The sequence below is a fragment of the Syngnathus floridae genome, chromosome 1 (assembly GCF_059516105.1).
Source record: "Syngnathus floridae isolate MCC-2025c chromosome 1, RoL_Sflo_1.0, whole genome shotgun sequence".
In the NCBI taxonomy this organism is placed as follows: domain Eukaryota; kingdom Metazoa; phylum Chordata; class Actinopteri; order Syngnathiformes; family Syngnathidae; genus Syngnathus; species Syngnathus floridae.
The window spans coordinates 17571508-17591861 of NC_142413.1; the positions used below are offsets into that span (position 1 = coordinate 17571508).

Here is a 20354-nt window from a genome sequence, read left to right on the forward strand (position 1 = left end):
GATGACCTCCACTATATTACTTGGCTCACCCTTTTTATAAGAGCCGTCAAAAGCAGAAAACCATATTGCAGCAGAAACCGCTTAGGTTGATTTTAGAGCATGAAGGGGTATTTTTTTCCTTAACTTTGCTCATGGTTTCATCAAGCTGCAAGCACCAATTAAACCTAATCCCCATCAACACCCGCTCTGCTTTTTAGTGTCTGTCACACTCCTCATTTCTCTCCCCAAAACGTTTCAGCCCTGAGTGTGTCAACTTCCAGCCTGTTCTCCCATCTGAAAAAACTCTTCTTCAATCCTCCGGTCTGGCTGTTATCACTCAACACTTATTTTTTGTACAGAAATGCATCATTTTTGTCTGCAGGTGGCTTCAGAATGTCCTTGAAATTATTTTGTCACTCTAGTACAAGGATTGCCAATTCCAATTGATCATTTTATCAGCAAGTTATGCAGACATTGGATAATGAGCCTGATCATTTGAATCAGATTGGTGGACTCTCAAAGGTCTCGCTCTCTGTCTCTCTCTGTCCTTCTGTCTCTGTCTCTGTCTCTGTCTCTGTCTCTCTCTCTCTCTCTCTCTCTCTCTCTCTCTCTCTCTCTCTCTCTCTCTCTCTCTCTCTCTCTCTCTCTCTCTCTCTCTCTCTCTCTCTCTCTCTCTCTCTCTCTCTCTCTCTCTCTCTCTCTCTCTCTCTCTCTCTCTCTCTCTCTCTCTCTCTCTCTCTCTCTCTCTCTCTCTCTCTCTCTCACAAACACACGCACTCACACTCACACTCACTCACACTCACATGCACGCACCCACGCACACACACAAACACACACACACAAAACAGTTCACCCTTATCTGTTGGAAAGCAGTGTAAACACTCATGGTGGTTCTTGAGACGTGATTAAAAACCGGTCCATGATCGAGATATCCTATCCTGAAAGTCATCAAAGGGCTTTTTCATGGAATAAGCCGGAGCCGACGAGTCACTGCCTGGACGATAACAGGATAGCGGCCGGCGGCGCGGACTTGTGGGTCTAACTGACAAGACGTGTGTCTCATAAGTGCCACATCAAATATTCATCAGCGTCTTTCTTCATCATTTATTCTCTTTGCGCTCCCCCCAGTCCTGTGGGACTGAATTGCACTTTTCATATTCCGCTAAGAAGGGAAAGTGTGATGAATGTGGCTAAATGAGCATGCGGAGGCAAACAAAGACAAATGAGAGGATTTAAACTGTGTGTTGCATTGCTAATGTGTGTTGTTGCTTTTATGTGGCTATTAGTATGTATGTGTGTACATCTACTGGTGTGTGCTTGGTTTACGAATGCTGTCATATCACTTAACAGGCTCATGCTCATGTTAAAACCTAACGCGCAATAATGCATTCAGAAAAGCCACCGAGGTCAAGATGCGTATAAACTAGTACAACTAGTTACAAGTGAGGCAAAACTGTGCACTAATAGACGTCTGTGTAATGCCAGCACTACTTGTAGGAAAGCCTTAGATTAGGGCTATTCAATTAGCGGCCCACGGGCCACATGCAGCCCAGAACCAATCCCCGAGTGGCCCAGCCTGTGGTCCAGCTTGTCGCCTGAATTGAATTGCATTCAAGATAGGTAGAGGCTTTCTTGGTTTGCAAGATTTCCATAATTCCAACAGTGTTTGATAGCATGAATGCAAAACTCGTAGTTATTTTGAAGCAGTGTGCGTTTTTATATTAGTATTACCCGTGCACATTTGTTTACTAGTAAATACAAAAAAAAAAAATAGAATAGTTTGACAATGTGTTTGATTCTTGTACGAGTGCACTAGTGTGTACTATAGTGTGGAGAAAGCGTGAACTCGTTCCTGAAGTTCAGGCTGGATGGCTTCCCATCCATGCAGTGATTATCACCTCCATCACTCAGCAAGCGACACGGCCACCAGTCAATGGCGGTGTTTATATTCGCTCCACAGAACACAACACAATACTTCACCTGGAAGGATAATGACTTTGTGCCACCTTAACTAAATTGAGCATTTGTTCAGACAAACAGCGGGACTGCAGGAATAACACAAGCAAGGTGATGCTGTGTTTAAATCATTGAGAGCAGGAAACAAAGTGTCACGTAAATAAATATTCGTCTGCAACAGATTCAACTTCTTCATTTTTTGCTAGTGATGTTGTTGTACCCTCAGCAAAATGACCTTAAATCACCTTCTAAACTCACTCTTTTACGGCGATACTTGATGGTGCACATGAAGTTGAGTTATTTTTTTTCTTTTTCCATTTCCCTGACAGGCGGCATAAAGTATGTAGAAAGTTAATCTGTGTGAAGATTCATTGCCGGACAAAGAGACAGCAGCTGTAGCCTTGATGCGACGAATGAGGCGTTGTTAGCGACGGAGCCCTCAATCAAGGCTACAAGGCTGCTTGCATGCCACTTGTTTTAGTTGATCACGGGGAATGCAGATATTTTCCTTAATTTAATTTAATTTTTTACTAATAATTCCCAACACTAAAGTACAGTCAAATAATAATAATGATAATAATAATAATAATAATAATAATAATAATAATACAAAGACTTACGTAAATTGTCTCCTAAGGCGGGAATTTGACTTTGAGCTTACATTTTTACATTGATTGCGGTCTTTCTACTGGGAGCTTGTGCAGGAGGCATGAGATGAATTCTTTGCAGAAAGACTTGGCAGGTCTCCGAGTCACCTTCTTCCTGAGTCGTGTCAGGATCACTAAGCTCGCCCCCTCCTCCGTCAACGAATCAATCTGTTGGTTATGATGACTCAGACGACACAGCAGATTCTTGTTCTTGTCTCTGGATGTTCTCCGTCTTCATCTCCTTCCTTTTATCTTTCCCTTCCATTCTCTCCACTCATCCCCCCACCTTCAATTTGCCCCCTACGCCTTCCTTGTCTCACCCCTCCCATCATTTCTCTCCTCACCTCTATGTGCTCATCAATATGACTGATTACATCCCCACCTTCGTTTGATAGAATTTGGCAGCAACTAAGCAGACAGATTTATTATTCACTGCTTCCTCTCTGCATTTCCCCCTCTAGTCATCCACCTACCATACTCTCACATGTTCTCCTACATTTAAAGTTTATTGTGTTGTAAGTATGATGAAAGTGCAAAAGCAAAAACTTCACTCAACGTAGCAAAGATGTGCTGTACATCAAGAAAGCTGAAGTGGATTGTGGTTGAGATTTTAAATTAAACCAGGAAGCATTGACACAGACGAAGCAACATATTTGGAAAAGCAAGCTATACCCCATCCGTAGCCTTATTATAGAATTGTTGTCGGCTCCAACAATGGTTTGTGACAAAATGTTGCTTCTGCTGTTAAAAATCATTGTTTAGTCTGAAAAGAAAGGCTTTTCACAGTAATGTTAGCACAAATTATGGGAACATTTTGTTTGGATGGCAGAAAAAGTTGCTCACTAGTTTTTTTCTTCTCAGCATGAACACTGAAATTTAATAAAACCAGTAAACTATTTCTGTACAGAGATTTCTTTGGTTGCACCAAGTTGTCAAAATGGATAGTGTATATTCACTTTTACTATTTCCCCACCTCTGGACATGCCTCATCCGGCAGTCGCAAAACATTTCCGTCGTTCGTCCGTGCTGGTGGATAGCATGAAATTATTGATTCAGCATGTCAGAAGATGAATAAGTTTTCCCTTTATAAAGCAACTGTGATCTCTCGCTCACCCTAATGAAACCCCAGGCCATCAGAACCTTCCATTGAACTCAACTGTGGATGTGCAAGACTTGAGTCACATGAGATTATACTCAACTTACATTTAAGTCAAATTTAGGATTTTGGACTTTCTTGGCTAAAACCTAAGGAAAATTGGATTTGACTTTAATTTGGTATTCATGAGACTTGGCTTGACCTAGTTTTGAACGACATGCCTTATATTTAAAAATATGCATTTTAGCAACAACGGCATTTAACTTCAGATGTATGTATAGTACCAACTTAGAAGGATAACTTTACACATTAGCAAATTGATACCTGCTCAAACATTAACTATGAATCATGTCGGTTATGCATTTATGAGAATTAAACAAAGCGAGAGAGACTAGTTTGTGCATGTTAGTACGGATTCTGGTATGTACTTGCTTGAGACTTGTCTATGTGACTTTCTTCCACCTCTTGGTGTCTGTATGGAGGACTTTAGAGGAGAAGCTTTGACGTGTTTGCAATCTTCAGTGACTCTCAGAGAACAATGATTTGGACATCCCAAGTAAAGTTTTAGCACAGTATAAAATAAATGCTACAAGAAGGAGTCTGGTGAAAGGGATCCGCCTGCAATGACTGTTACACAAGTTTCCTTATCTCAATTCTTCAGCTTATATTTGGAATTGAATCTGTTTATCTGTGTCTCTGCAAGAGTGCAGAAAAGTAGCAAAGTGAATTAAAAAAAGTGTGCGTTTGCAATGACCTGCTGCAAATGGCTGTCGATATGAAGGCTTTCACTTGTTTATCTCCTTGCTTTCCTGCATGCCTTTTTCTCATTTGCATGTAGATGGTCAGCAGCAGCTGCAGCCAATAACGTCTCATATATGGCCCCGGGACGTTATGGCTCCATTACTGGCCTTCATGACCCCTACCTGAATTGGATTTTTAACGACAGCCACGTACGTGATTGAGTTTGATTGTGGGCTGCGTCCAAGTGTTAGTTATTCTTTAGGGTGGGGATATTGTTTCCTTGTGCATACAAGGTTTGTTTCTTCATCATAGTGAAAGGTCCATCAAATGTGTCTTATTTCCTCAACTACATGAGATTTTATAGTGTTATGGGCAAAATACTCGTTGGACAGTGACAAAGAAGAGATTGTCTGGTGTGGAACAGCACGTCGACCAGGTGCGTCCACGTCATCCTTGCTTTGTTATCATCTACAAAGGAGCAATTTTAGTAGAACAACTTGATTCCCCATTCCACCTCTTTGCTGCCTGTGCAGTCATTCAAACCTTGACCCTTCCCAAGTTCTTACAGATGAGCTGCTGGTGCCTTTTATAATTCCAAAACACTGTTACTCTGCCACCTTATTATCTCCATTTTTGGCACACTTAACATGTGAATCCTCCTTTCTGCCTTCCCCTTATTTAAAAAGCCCCCCCACCTGCATGCGCGCACACCCACCTTTCGACTAGTCCCCCACCATGTCTCAGTCTGTGCAACAGTGTGCAATGCTTCGTTTTTCACCAGACAGAGCAGCTGAGAGCAATAGGAGAGCGAAACGCAGACAGGGAGGGGAAGATACATAAAGAGGCACTGAGGAATTGAAGATGAATGACAGAGAGAGAGGGAAAGCGAGTGAGCGGGGCATGTAAAAGAGGCAGCTTCAGTCACAGCATAGACAAAGGTAGCTTCAGAGTGCATGTGCGGGTGCGCCTCCCATATATTTGACCATCTTACTCACACAAACTCTCATATGCACACACACGCACGGAGCCCGGAGCGGAAGATCCCAAGCTGTGTGGGTGCGAGGAGGCGGTATGAGAAGTGAGAGCTGTACTTACACGCATGCAGCTGGCTAATGGACTAACTTAATTAGAGTGCACACATCCACTGTAGATTCACGCTTTGATTACAGACACACAAACACACACTCTTGCAGACACACACAGCGCAACCTCTCTGTGACCAGCTGTCACCATGGGTCTTGTGATGGGGACCTTCTCCATGCAGTCCAAGCAAGTCAGCTACCACAGAGGTAAGATTCGATTGGAAGATTTCAATGTCCCATCGAGCTTGTGTTTGTATTAAACGTGCCAGGTTGTGTCTTTGTGGCTGTATGCTTAAAGTTGTTATGTGTCTTTGTGCTCATGCATTTTGCACAAGCGGTGCATTATGGGGAATGACTTAGATGTGTCGTGGTAAAGTTGGCATAAAATAGTCATTTATTATTGGTTTATGACGAACCCCTCATGAGACCATCTGTCCTCTGTTTGAACTGTGGATTTAGGAGTCTGCGCTTGTGTGTTTTTCAGTGTATGTGTGTGAAGTGGAAGAGCCATGCCATTGGGCATGTCTATAAAAGGTGATAGTATTTACTTCCGTCTGCTCTCCAAGCCAACCTGTTTCCTGTCGCCTTTGCTTCTGTTTGACAAGTGACAACTGGCAGTGGCTCTTGCTACATTTCAATGCGGTGACTTCATACTCTGATGATGTGAAAATATTTTAAAAGCGTGGCAGTTTTAGTTGGTGTGCTGTGAATGCGCACGTGATCGCCTGGCATTTGTTGACCTTGAACCTCATGTTTGTCACTTGGCAGTTCATGTTTCATCAAGCGTATCCTTAAATGCAGTTCAGGAACACGCTTGTGTGACAGGCTGTGAATGTTATGGAAGTCCCTTATGGGATTTCTTTTCATGTGATCCATATTTACTGTTGTGACTGTCAAACAGTGGAGGACCACATGCACACAAAGTGAGACAGAAGGGGGGAAAGACACTTTTATTGACCTTATAAACGCTAGAGTGAAATATAGGCATGTATACTAGCTTCCTGCGTGGGTTGTTTATTTTAATTTCCATCCTGCGCCTCATTTCATTGCATGGCAACAGCTCTCAGCAGATGCTTCAGATGGCTGTCGAATGAGCCACTCGAGGCTCATTTTCAAGGTGGATGTTTTCTCTCTGATAAAAAAAAAAATAAGCGAGAGCCACAAGAAGATAAATGAAGCAACACGGCCGTTGGATGAAAAGTGGGCCGTGTTTTTCCGTGCTGCACTCATGCTTGCAAAGTAAAATAGAGATGTATTTTGGGTGTTTGTGTGTGCAATTGCGGGGAATCTCTCCACTGGCTGTGTCGACCTCCAAACAGCATGTACTTTGAAGTTGCCACTGTGTGCTGGATCAAGGCAATGGATGAGTCAAGGAGGCAAAAATGGAGAAAAGTTGAGAGAGGAAGGTTGCTTCTCGGGGGCTGTGCGTGTGTGTATATCTGTGTGTATGTGTGTGTTTCACCATCTGCTGCGCTGTTACAAAAAAAGGAGGCCAACACTCATTTTGCATGCCTGGACCCTTCTTGATCAGAACCCAACAACCAGCTGGGATAGACCCAAAAGTAAACTTTTAAACTTATTTCTGGGCGTTAAGAATTATAATTGTGACATGTGTGTACTCGCATGATCTGCATTGCTCTAAAACCCAATGGAATGACATCACTTTACTCGTGTTGAGATGCATTGTGAGTTTAATTAACCATTTATTCCTACTGGCACGGCATGCTTTGTCTCACAGTCGAAAGTCTCTGGGTTCGGATATTGAGTTTGCAAATTCCCCTGCGCGTGTGTGTGGGTATTTCCAGGTGCTGTAGCTTCCTCCCACATACCAAAATATGCATGATAGGTTAACTAAAGGTTCTAAATAGCCCATAGATGTGAGTGTGAGTCTGGAAGCTTGTTTATCTACGGTATATGTGCCCTGTGGTTGCCTGGTAACCTGTACGGGGTGTAACTTGCCTCTTGCCCAAATAATCTGTGATGGGCTCTCGCCCTCTTGCAAGACTAAAAAGGAAAATAGATGGGTGTATAATAAATGAGTGTACAGGTAAAGTAACCGGGAATGTACAACTGGAGGAGCAACGGGGCGCTCTCGGACTAGGCCTTTTAAATTGTAATAACAGTTTTCACCGCTAGGTGGCAGACAGCTAGACTATGATTATAAATAGAAATACGTACATGTTCCAAAATCACAGTAGGTGGTTATATCTTTGTTTGCCGAGAGTGGATCTTCAATAGTTACATTTCAGCATAGAATGTATTTGTGTTTTGTACATTCATTCAATAAAAAAAAAAAAAAAAAAGACATACACACATTTTGTCCTTATTTAAAATGGCATTATCACCATTTGTGTGGTTGGGAAGCACTGATGAGAAATTAATCATCTAAGTGAAAACAAGTTTTTTTTATTTTGTTTAATTTTATTTGATTAAAGCAGTGGCTTTAAATTAGGTCACACTTCTCCCCAGAAGGGGCAGTCGAGGAGCAAAAAAGCAAAGCTGCTAATGACAAAGATTGAATGCTCTTTGAACCCACTGCACTGATTTATAGATGCCATGTTGTCAACCAGGGATTCCAATGTGGCCATTGCCTTTCATTAGCCTTGGTCAGTTTTGCTTTTCTCCGTGTTTATTTGGGGTGATTTTTGACAAAATTCATGTTACGCTGCTGGCTGTTAACTCATCACAGAAAAGGTATGCAGACGCATCATCACCCCCAAAATCCAGAAAGATGACACTTGCCGGAGGGAACCTGTATTCTAATCAAATTAAGCAAAATTTGCATAAGTATAAACAGATAATTTTTTATGTAAAAAATAATGCTTTTGAAAAGCAAAGTACGATCGCCACTGCATGTGTCATAAAGGTTTTAGCCTTGTTCTTTTGTGGTTTATTAACTGACCATGGTGATAACCTCAGATTAACATACCAGTTATTTAGTGTGAGGTTTCTGGGGGGAAATAACATAACAGTAAATTTTGAAATACATAGTCAGTTGTGTTGTATTGCATACTGATGAGCTCGGTGACAATTTGGTGCCAGCACAAGCCATGTCAGCACACACAAACACATTTCTCAACACGTAGCTGTGCTGTAAACAATAAAATCTGCCGCTAGTCGACACCTTCGCCCCCTGCCCCTTTGTTCCTTTTTTTGTAACCATCCTCTCGTTTCCATCTGTCTGTCAAGTGGATTTTTCATGCTCTCACTTTGTCTCGCTTACACTCACAACAGACTCTTCCCTACAAGGTTTTGCATTTATCTTCCCTGAGCTGCTCCTGGCTTGATCTTTGACGATTCCATTTTCTTTTGGGGTCTGTTCATCTCATGTCTCATTCTCTCGGATTCTTCTCTGGCTCAAGTGCAGAGGATCTAATCTAGGATCTTTCTGTTTGAAGCCTCAGCCTGAACGTAATCATGTGCAGTTTGCGACTCATATTTTGGGTGAGTGTTGGAGTGTATTGGACTGCTGCAGGGCTAAAGAGTTGAAATTATGTATTGTTAATGGTGCTTTATAGTATCTGCCCTTCTCTCTCACCCCTGAACATCAAAAGAAGTGCACCAAAAGGACCAATTAAGGCAGCAAAGGAGTTTTAGTAGATGCATGACAACATTAGAAGCGTGTCTCTTTGGATAATCCCATCAGCACTGCGCGTGTGTGTGCGTTTGTGTCATGCTTTCGGAAGCATCGATTGGATTTAATTATTCAAGATAAAATGTCAGTATTTCATCTTTTATCTGTTACCAATGCAATATGGAACTCACATTTAAATTTAACGGGGTGAAAAAAAAATCAATTCTCAACCCACTCCATGTTTGCAGAACATTTTCAGACAAAAATCTTTGCTCTGTTTAAATCAACAGCATTTTTCACTTGATTTATTTCTGTAGACAGCTGAGCCCGCGCTTTCCTTCAGGCTCCTTTGTTCAACTGGAGCTGATGACAGAAAAGCAGATGAGTTTCGACTTTTTTTTGTTTGTTTAAAACCTGTGTGCACATTTAGAGAACTGCCAACAAATCCAGTAGGACAGTTAAAGTGAGTCATACACTGCAATGTATTGCATGCGTTCACGGAAAAAGCAGCTGAAAATTTTGGGAGTTGAGGGGTGGAAAATTTTCAAGCAAATAGGGGAACCAGTAATTTAATGAAATATTTTTTAGCCACTCTTAAAGGGGCGGTCTAGAAATGCTGGTCAGTTTTCCACCAACACCACAAAATGTGATGGAAGAAAACAAATGTGTGGTTTCGTAAACATACATACAGAAATATATTGAGATGTTCCGATCGAACCTGTGGTCGGTGCTTTTATCTTTCATGCTCGCTATATTATACTCACAGCTATTTCATGGAAACCAGACAGATCGAGCGAGACACATTTATGGAATAGTGTTCCAAGCGCGTCATCGATAAGAAGATGCCGAGCCAGGAGGAAAGGTCACAGCGACACGTCTAATTATTGAGAGGCCCAATCTGACAATATGACAAAACAGGCCATGTAAATGAAACATCTTATCTAGAGAAATAAAGGAGTGGGAAGTAGGGAGACAGCAACCCAAGATGAGCAGATTCAAATCCTCATTCTGATGCTAGTTGTATAATTGCACTCATTCAGTTTATTATGAGGTTAAAAAAAACAACAACAACTGTGTTATCCAATTGGCAGTCCACATTAGTTTGCGCACAGCAAGCCTCCCAGTGGGGAACATCACTCCACTTATTTTTCTGTGTTTTCTCAAGCTGCTGCGTGTCCCCCGGAATCCCCGGAAGCCCCTGAAGGTTGGCAAACCTTTTATAGCTGTCAGATTTCTAGCTGGTGGGTAATGAGAAAGAGAAGGATGATTTCCTTTGTCCTATAATGTAGCTTGTATAACACACTCACTACTATCACAAGCTCCACTCTTACACATCACCCTTTATGATTTCCATTTCATGCTAATCATATGATATAAAAACTCAGCCATTATACTGTGTCTACAAATTCACGTTTCTCAGTAATGTGAAGGATTTTCAAACAAATCCCTGCTCCAGAATGGAATGAGTCCACAGAAACAGTTTAGCTGAAAATGTTACAGTTATAGTGAGCCCAAAAGACTCAGTAATTTCCATATTCCAATCGCCGTCTGTGGCTTGGGCTGTATTTATTCATAATGCTAAATAATTAAAACCGCACCATGAGTGTTTTTTATTTTTGCACAGATTGGACTTTAGTGCAAGCTTTTTAAATGGTAAGATAGCAGTCACTCGTCTGCTCAGACAGTTTTCACCGCCTTCATGTCTGTCTCCTCGCCATTCTCCCCCTACACTTTTTTGTGTGATGAAAGATCAATAGCGGCGCTGCCATTAATTATTCCCTTTTTAATATGATGGGTGCAAGAAGCACATCCTAATAAAGATAGAGATGTGAGGAAGGAATCATTTGAAGCAGAGCGGATATTGATATTCCTGCCAGAGACAGATGAGTGACTGATTATATGGGCACAAATGGAAGCGAAACATGTACAACTGTTAGCTCCACATGTTAGCTGAGAGGTGCTTAGAAGCTAATAAATCTGTGTAAAGCGTTTTTAAACTTTAATTTTCTCGGTCTCCCACTTTCCCTCATTCTGTATATGCTCTTACCCCAGAGATCCAATAATGACATGTCCCACTTGCTCTCTATTTTGACTTCATTCTGGCTCTTTTCATACATTTCTTTTTCTTCCCGCCTGCATCACACTCTAATCTCCCCCTGGAAGCTTTCCTGGCCTCTCTCCTCCTCCTTTCTTCTTGCGCTTCTTCTTTTGCCAAAAAAAAGACTTTCCTCATCCTCCATATGTTTCACGTGTCTACCCACTCTCCTCGTTGTCCCATTTTCTGATTCTTTCCTTAAATCTGCCGTTCACACTTCCACACCAACGCCTCTCAACAACCAGATTATTAAAGAGGAGCTACATGGACACAGGCCTGTCACCGAGTGACGATACCATGACAGAAATGGATTAAGACGTGAGATTGGCTCGCGGATTTCAAACGACAGTAACATCGTGCGGCAAGATTTATAGGTGGAGATGGCGAAAATATAAGGGGCTAGCAGTGCTGGAATGCCTGAAGACAAATTCCCAGATAAGGGAGTGGGGAGAGAGATGGATGGAGGCTCAGGATGAAGTCAGGAACATTGGCGATGGGTTACAAATCACTTTGATGGCCTGTAAATTCCTTGAGGTATAATTCTTTTCTATAGAAAGAAGAAACGCGTGTCCACGTGTTTGTGCATGCGTGTGTAAGCTGCTCAGATAATGAGCCTAAGCATTCTCCTCCTACTTAAATATACAATAACAGACCTCCACATTAGGTATGTCTTCCAGTGCAAGAGTTCGATGGAACGTTCTACCTTTACAAAGATAGTAACGCTTACTTTTGATTGACAATCTATAAGTGTCTTCATCATTATGGTTTTATTGTACAGTGGCATTGAACAGCGAAGTGAAACACTTGGTCTAATATCTTAGTGAGTATTCATCTATTTAAGGGCCAGAATGTTACTGCAAAGTCCAACCACATTAATGATAAGGTCAGTATCACTGTTAAAAGTGCCTTTGGTGTTCTCGTCAGAATCAGTCGTCATGAAAATGGAGCAGAATGATGAAACCCTGAGGTCTCATTGGAAGCATTTTTCCCACAAAATCCACTAGTACAATAACGAGCTTCTTGAAATGTGTTCCCATGATTTTAAACATAATTTAATGCTACCATTAGATGAAAGAAGTCAACTCTGTTCACGACCACAAAGTTTAATTTAAAAAATAAAAATAAATAGTCAATTTAATACAATGAAGATTCAATTCAATGATACATCTTGTAGAGTTGCGATCTAACCACCTACTTATTGATATATGAATTCGTGGGTCGAACCGGCGGCAAAATCTCCCTTTATACTTCCTGGTCAGCTGCTACGTCACCCCTTCCAAATATGGGTATGCTGGAAACCGTCAATTTTGCATTGCTGCACGATTCCTTCACACTGAACAAGTGCAGTGTAAAAAGGGCTTAATGGTTCTCAAACTTTGATGTGTTGTTAATCTGTTTACATAGATTAATAATGTTCCTGGTCTTTTGGTTTTTCCTGTCTCGATGTGAATGTCATTCCAATGATGTCATTTTATTGCATTAAGTATACTTACAACCTCAATTTGATGACTGTATTCATTTCAGTGTAAACCTTTCATGCCGCTTGGTTTCCATATCAACCACTATTCAGTCAGCATTGGGTTTTGATAAAAGCTACTGGTAAAAAAAGTGGCAAAATAGGCATTGACATCATATCAAATCCCTGTTTATTTATATATGTATGCAATGAAATGCCGACCAGTCCAAGGTATAGACCAGGGGCGTCAAACTAATTTCTTTTCGTGGGCCACAGTGTAGTGATGGTTTCCCTTGTGGGGCCAATAATGACTTAAATAGAAATGGATGGCCCCTCATACTATCACATATATACAACAGAATCCAGTGATAAACCGTTCAACAATTTATTTTGAAAGTGGGATTGTGACAAAAAATATTGCAATATCTCACTGTTATGAAAAGGAAGAATATTTACAGTTTTGATAGTTTAATAACAAACATTGAGTTGACACAGACTTTGCGGGCTACATAAAATAATGTGACGGGCCGGATTTGGCCCCCAGGCCTTAGGTTTGACAGCATTGGTACAGACGGACGGATCGCCCTGATGTGAATTTATAACATTCATACTTGTCCTTATTTATACCAACAGTAAAGACGTCAGATTGGATATTATTTTTTGATTATTATGGACACAGGTGGCTTGACAGTAACAGCACACTCCTCTCCTAATCTCGTCAATCTTTGGAGCGGCATAGCCGACATTTTGCTTACCAAAGCTGTTCCGAGTCTATTAAACTGTCCATTTTGTTGCAGAGTGTTGAGGGATGCTTCAACATGTTTACTTCCTGCGGTTGATTTGAACCAGATGATTCCTATTTGCTACCTGTTGTAAATTGGGTCATGTCTGCAGGCTGCCTGATACAGAAAATGCCAGCAAGTCACTTTCAACATAGATTCCATACCGCTCAGCAAGTCTTGAGATTTTAGCTCACAGAATATCAAATTGTTAACTGTGCATGCATTTTGCTTTGCTTTTCCTTTTTTTTTTTAGGAAGGTGTGTGTGTGGGGGCTGTGTGTGTGTGTGTGTGTGGGGGGGGGGGGGTTAATGATATTGTTGAATTACGTATTCTTAACAGTTTCATGACAAACAAAAAGGTACACACATTCCTTTTTCAGTAAACCTTTGCCTTTCCATCAGTAAATTTAGGAAGTATGTTTTCTGTTTTTACATACCTTTTTACCAGTTTTTTCATTTTTAGGGTGAGGCAACTTTTAATCTTCGACCGTTTTCTTTTCTTTTATGTTTTTACTAATTTTCGCACTGTCAAGTTTTGGCATAAGCCACTGATTCTCAAAGAACAGTGGTGCCTTTTAATACAAGTCATCGCGTGACTTTTTTTCCCATGAGGTACAAGCAACAGTTTAAGATACAAGTGTGCGTTAGTTGCCCAAAGCTCGCAGGCAGCATCAAGCTTCATCATATTGGTTTGTGGCGGCAGTAAACTTTTATGCTGGTTTGCCACCTGCTACTCTTCGCTTTATATCACAGTTTGTCATCATGATGGTAATTGGATAGCAAAATGTTTATGAGGTAGTTCTTGATGAAAAAATCTTGCAACTCCAACCCTCCCTTATTTGTCTTGCTTCGGACCAGCAGTGATTTAAGTTGTCTTGCCCCACTAGACGATATTTTGCATTAGTTTTGATATTAACACTTTTTATTCATACAAAACTTTATGGATGTAAACATTTGAAACACACAGTATCGTTAATATTGTCAATATTGTAATGAACACTTTCTTTGACCTGTTTAAATTAAGGTTGAATTGGGGGGGGGGGATTTCGAATCGGACCTGCAGATGTTCCACGATTCAAAAGTGAGCCCGAGTATGATTTTGAAACTGCTATGGAAGTTCTGCATTTTATGCCCGTTGTATTGGAGTGGTTCTGTATCATTTAACCACCCTCCCTCCACCCAATTTATCTCGCTCAATGTAGGACCTTGTTTGTATTGATTTGGTTGTAAATGACTTGCACTTTCATCTGCACAGACAGGAGCACACCCTCTCCGCACACTTTACACTTTTATCTGACACTTGTCTTCATGCCTCTATTACTACTCCATTAAATATTCCACTCCTTCTCAATCTTAATCTCTCCCAGTCGCCTTTCCTCGACTCAAAGCTGCCGTCTTTATGCTCTCTTATACTGGCTGACAATCTTCCATCCGTCCTTTATTCCTACCATGAGAGCTAATCTTGAAAACTCTCCATTTCTTTTTTTCCACTATGCCTGTGTGATGGATGGCTCGAAGGGACATGTTGATGGATGCACGTGGCTTTTCCTTGAAGAAAAAGTGTTGTTGAGACGAAACAGGAAGTGATGCATAGGGCTGTTCCTACTTATTGTCACTGACACGCACTGCATAATTCATGTGTTCTTTTAAGTCATTACTCAAGTCTTTACTCATCTGCATATTTGTCATATTAGAGTGAAACTAAACTTTTTCCCTTCCGGTGATTCATGGAGCGTTATCTTCCAAGCACCAAATACACTGCAATTAAATAATTCAGTGAATACAAATCCTGATGATTTCAGTCTGAATCACCAATGCTGTGCTCTGGCTTGTTGTGATGGGAGCGGAGTGAGGGGAGAGACCCCCAAATAGGGGTGCATGAGAATGAGGAGGGGGGGGGCAAAGTGGTGAGAGAGGAAAAAGAGGAGGAGCGCGGGGAAATGGAGTGAGAAAGCATGATGGGAAGGAGGAGTTTGAAAAGAGGAAAGAGATTTGTGCCGAGAGCAACCAACAACGGAGAGATACTGTATGAAGAAAGCGCAAAGGGGGAGATAAGATGAGAGCATGAGGGACTGCGTGTGTTTTGGCTGTGTATGTGATGCGCGCGTGCTCTAGTCGTCCAAACACGTGACGAAACACATCCAGACTTCGGCACAGGGACAGACACACTTGTTTCCACGACGACGTTGCAAACATGGGGGCTGTGGTGGGCACGCTGACCATGCAGCAGACCAAGACGAGGAGGCCATCCAGAGGTGAGGGACCACACACACACACACACACACACAAGCATGCACACACACGCACACACGCACACACACGCAAACAAACACACACACACACACACACACACACACACACACACGCATTCCCTACCTCACCTTCAATACTTTTTTTTTTTAAAGAAATGTAGACTATAGTGTATTTTAATTGCTGACATGCCATCCACTCAGTCACACAAGACTCACACATACATATTATTGCATTTCCTCTATACTATTGAAAGAAGGCAAGCATCATCTACAAGACAAGACAAACTTTTCTGTGTATTTTTAATTGCCCACATGCTACTCTGGGTGGCTACCTATAACACAAAGATGAACATGCATGGTTTCAATTAATATCTATGGATGTTTCAATTGGTGGCTTCTTGCTGATGGAATAAGTGTGTGTGTGTGTGTGTGTCTGTGTGTGACTGTGAGAGAGAGCGAGAGAGAGAGAGAGAGAAAGAGAGAAAATAGACCAACAGGTTTTTCAAATGACAAATAGTCGTTTTTATCATACCATAAAGTTTTACAACTGTGTCTGTGCGTGCTATCTGCTGTGAGTGCATGCGCGCATGCATTTAGCTTCAGCAGGGGCGTTTTTGTCTTTTGGTCCGCCTGGTGGATGCGTGCGGCGTCGGCGGCGCGGGTAAACACGCGCACGTCGAAGGTATTTGTCACTCCACTCACACACCACTTTTCCGTCTTGCAGTTACCTTGGAAGCACGGTCGCCATGGCAACAAAAGATGTCCATTTTGGAGGGGTGGGAGGGGTCGGGTCAGGCGATTTTGATGAGATGGGGGTATTCCTGTTGTGCTGATGACGTGAGGCTGAAATGTGGTTAAGACAACCTGTTGCCTGAAGGGAATGTGTTTCACTGCAGTCAAGTATAGTGAGCAAGGAAACACTGTCCATTAATTGCATTTAGTTATTTAACAATATTTGCCAGGTTGGGCAATCAGCTTTTTTCCATGTGCAAATTAGAACAGGCAGGACATTTTCCAAGTGGAGTGCATATGGCTGCTTCCGTTTTTGGGAATATTCTCACTCCTACATGCGCAAACACCTTTCCCAAGGGTGTTAACAAAGGCAGGGCATAAATGTGTTGCTGTGTGGAATAATGAGGTGGCAGTAAGGTGCAAACATATTGTGGAAACATCTGACTCGCCTTTCAATGTGATAACAAGCATTTTACCTGTGAAAGAATTGCTTCATATAGACAAATAGATTGGGTCATTACTCACAGGAAGTGAAAATGGACAAAAAATAAATTTCGCTTCCATGCCATGGGAAGACATTCTTTCTGCAAAAGGCTGGGGCACATCTGTGGGACATTTTGTCCCATTTCTACACTCATGTGTTCCTCCCCTAAACTGTTGCTGCAAAGTTGAGAGCATAGATGCATAGAGTTGACCAAAAACTGAGAGAAACACATTGCACTGCCTGTGAGTGGTTAATTGATTTCTTGATTCTGACATGTGTTTCCCATGGGATACTTTTGTCTATATACTGTATCTTAAACTTTGTGCTTGGATTGTTGCAATGTTTTACATAAACACCTGTGGCAAGTTCAAGAAAGGAGGACCAAGTTATGAGATGAATTAAATATTTGTAAATATAATATAGGCCAATTTCCAGGGTGTTGTCTGGGCACTCAGGCTTCCTTCTTCAATAAAAAGATTGACCACATGCAAGTTAGGTTAAGTCAAGATTATGAATTGTCCATAGGTGTGAATGTGAATAAGAGTTTATATGGATATGTGCCCTGCTTTTGGGTGGTGACTATAATCCAGGGTGTCACCCACTTCTCACCCAAAAGTCAAATGGGAACTACTCCAGTAGCCTGACTAATGAGGGCGAGGGGCAAAGAAAATGGATGGATGGAGAAAAGAAGGTAATAACTGTCAAAGAAAATAGTGCGTATGGATACTGTGCAATACTGCACAATCACAATTACAGCTCGACGTCACTTAATTGACATTCATGTCCTTTGGCTTTAACAGCAGGTGGTCAGCCGGCACAGCAAGTTAGTGTGGAAATAGTTTACTATAAATGCAACCGTTACAACTATTTTCAAAATATGTGAGTAAATTGAGACGAGGTCATCCACCGTTTCAAATAAATAAATAAATAAATAAATAAATAAATAAATAAATAAATAAATAAATAAATAAATAAATAAATAAATAAATAAATAAATAATAATTAAGAAAAAAATGTATATATATATCACAAGACACACATCAGAGACAAACAACCATTTGGTCCACCATGCATGTTTTTGGAATTTAGAGGAACCCCCAAATAGTGCTGGGTAACCCATACAAGCACAGCGAAAACATGCAAACTCCACGCAGGAACGCCAGAGGCGGAATCGAACCATCACACTGTGAGGCAGACATGCTAACCTGTGCCGCCCACCCCTGAACATTTTACAACACAGTGCCATTTCCTTGATTAGAAACAAAATAACAGATTTTTTTTTTTGTAATGGATTGAATACAAAGTACAACAACTGTATTTGTAATTGCTAGCATGATTGTTTCTGGGTGCAGTGGTGCATGCTGTCTGGAGAAAACCGGTGAACTGGCTTTACAACAAACAGAACACAGCTGTAATGTTGTGAGATTAGATTCCTCTATGATGGATCCTCTGCTAGAGGAGGATCATTGTGCTCTGAACTACAGCGTGTCATCATCCTCTTTGTGACTTGTTGTTCCTGCTTGTCTGACAAACCAATTTTCTTCTACCTGCTTCTTATCTGCCATCTATTTGAGCAGTCTTGTGATGCTTCATGTCTCCTTGGTAATTTTTTTTACCCTCACTTCTCTTTGTCATGTTGCTCCCTGCAGCTCCTCTCCCTTTCTTGTCACACCTTTCTTTCTGTTACTCTATTTCCTCCCCGAACTTTCAACTCTGTGCACTGAAGGCTTCACGCACTATGCACACTTCACTCCACTCTTTTCTTTCTTTCTTTCACAACCCATTTCCTCTCATATCCACCTTTCCTCTCATATGAAAACTCCATAATCAGCCATCATCACATTCATACCTCTTTATCGACTCCTCATATTAGCCTTTCTTTCTTTCTCTCATTTGCGCCCTTTCTCGATCACCCACGCTCCCATTAGCTGCTCTGAGTGCTGATTAAGTCATCACGTTATATCCCCCTCCCGTTGGCCTCCAGCCATCGTGTTCCTATGTGAAAATGCCTCCAACTTTTTGGGGGGATTTTTATGAATACATTTTAATGTATGCCCCTATGGACACAAATCTCAGTCATGGATGGAATTGATTGTTGCTGGAGGGATTTGGTATAAGAATATACCCATACCTTTCAATTTCCCCCCCTTAGATGTGACGATGAATTGCTGTTTGTCCTTGTGTGACCTGATATTGCCACTCCAGTGTGTACCCCACCTCTCGCCCAATGGCAGGTGGGATGGACTCAGATTGTTTGGAACGCTACCAAAACATCATTTTACTTGACAAAATTGTGCACAGTAGGAGTTTTCATGCAATGATATGCAAGATAAATGGAGTTAAACGTTACGATGAAGTTCTCACCTTGACACTTGACTAACTATAACCCCCCCACCATCAGAGTTGAAAGTATGGCCGGCCAGGCCTGTTGCTAAGCGTACAGGCTTTTGGCTCAGCAGGGATGTAATTCTTCACCTCTGAATGTCTTTCTTCCACTGTACCCACATCAGTCATATTAGTCTAAAAGAAAGTCGCACAGAGTCATGCTGAGCACAGATGTGCAGCGCTTCAGTCATTAGTCGTTTTGACTTGCCCCTCATTAACTGCCTGTAACAGTGACAATCAGTTGCGGTAGTAACTTAGCTTATGAGTGACCTTACAAGTTTTTCAAGATTTGATTTGATGCAACAGCCACCCCCAGTTGAAGTTTACTGTCAAACTAATCATAAAGCAAAGAGAATTACACTTTTCACTTTAAAGGCTGCTATATCTTAATGCTAACAAATAATTCAAAACATCATAGACAGGCTTAAAATATAACCATTGTCATGGTGTTATAACCCTCTATGCAATAGATATTTGAATATAAATGGTACGGCAACATATGTAGACAGATGATATAACAGTATTCACAGGCATGAATGAATTCATTATACTATCTCAAAAACGAGACTGTACACAAAAAAGAACCACATTTAGGGGATTGACGGCATTTCCATTCATTTCAACAGGAAAATATGACTTGAGGCATCAATGTTTTGAGCGAAAACCTGGTCAACGAAATAAACTCAGAAGTGCCTGTTTGAGGGAAGATGCAGCAGATACTGGCTCAACAATGTATCCGTTGAATATTATGACAGCCCTAAAAGCCCTTTGTGTGGATCAAACCACGATTAGCAACAGCTCTCAGTACGATGCGTTGCAGTTCTGGACTTTTGATGACGTCACTGCTTGCACTCTTTAACTCACTTTGCTGCTGGGGAGGTTTGCCTTCCTGTAGACTCATTATTTCAGCATCCTATCTTGTATAATTTTGCCAATTGTGTCCTACGACTGTACAATACAATGTACTTGGCAGCCTTTGGAAATGGAAATTCAATCACTAGGGAATCAGTAAAAGTTGTGAGGTATCAGGCCTAGGTCTTAAAACTGGCCTGAAATTGCTTACAATTTTATTTGCCTGGCTGCTTTATTTGATG

The 20354-nt window shown here is 41.4% G+C and overlaps 1 protein-coding gene across 2 annotated transcripts in view; it reads left to right on the forward strand.

The window, feature by feature from the left end:
* kcnip1a (Kv channel interacting protein 1 a) overlaps positions 1-20354 on the forward strand; it is a 33515-nt gene that overhangs the window by 3569 nt on the left and 9592 nt on the right. Inside the window, exon 1 of one of the 2 annotated variants that reach the window (XM_088380378.1) lies at positions 15347-15662. The exons of the other annotated variant lie outside the window; for it this stretch is intronic. Within the exon in view, the coding sequence (XP_088236504.1) occupies positions 15602-15662 (61 nt within the window). The 5' untranslated portion in view covers positions 15347-15601. Of the gene's footprint in view, positions 1-15346; positions 15663-20354 lie in introns of those variants that run through there. 2 annotated transcript variants of the gene reach the window in all.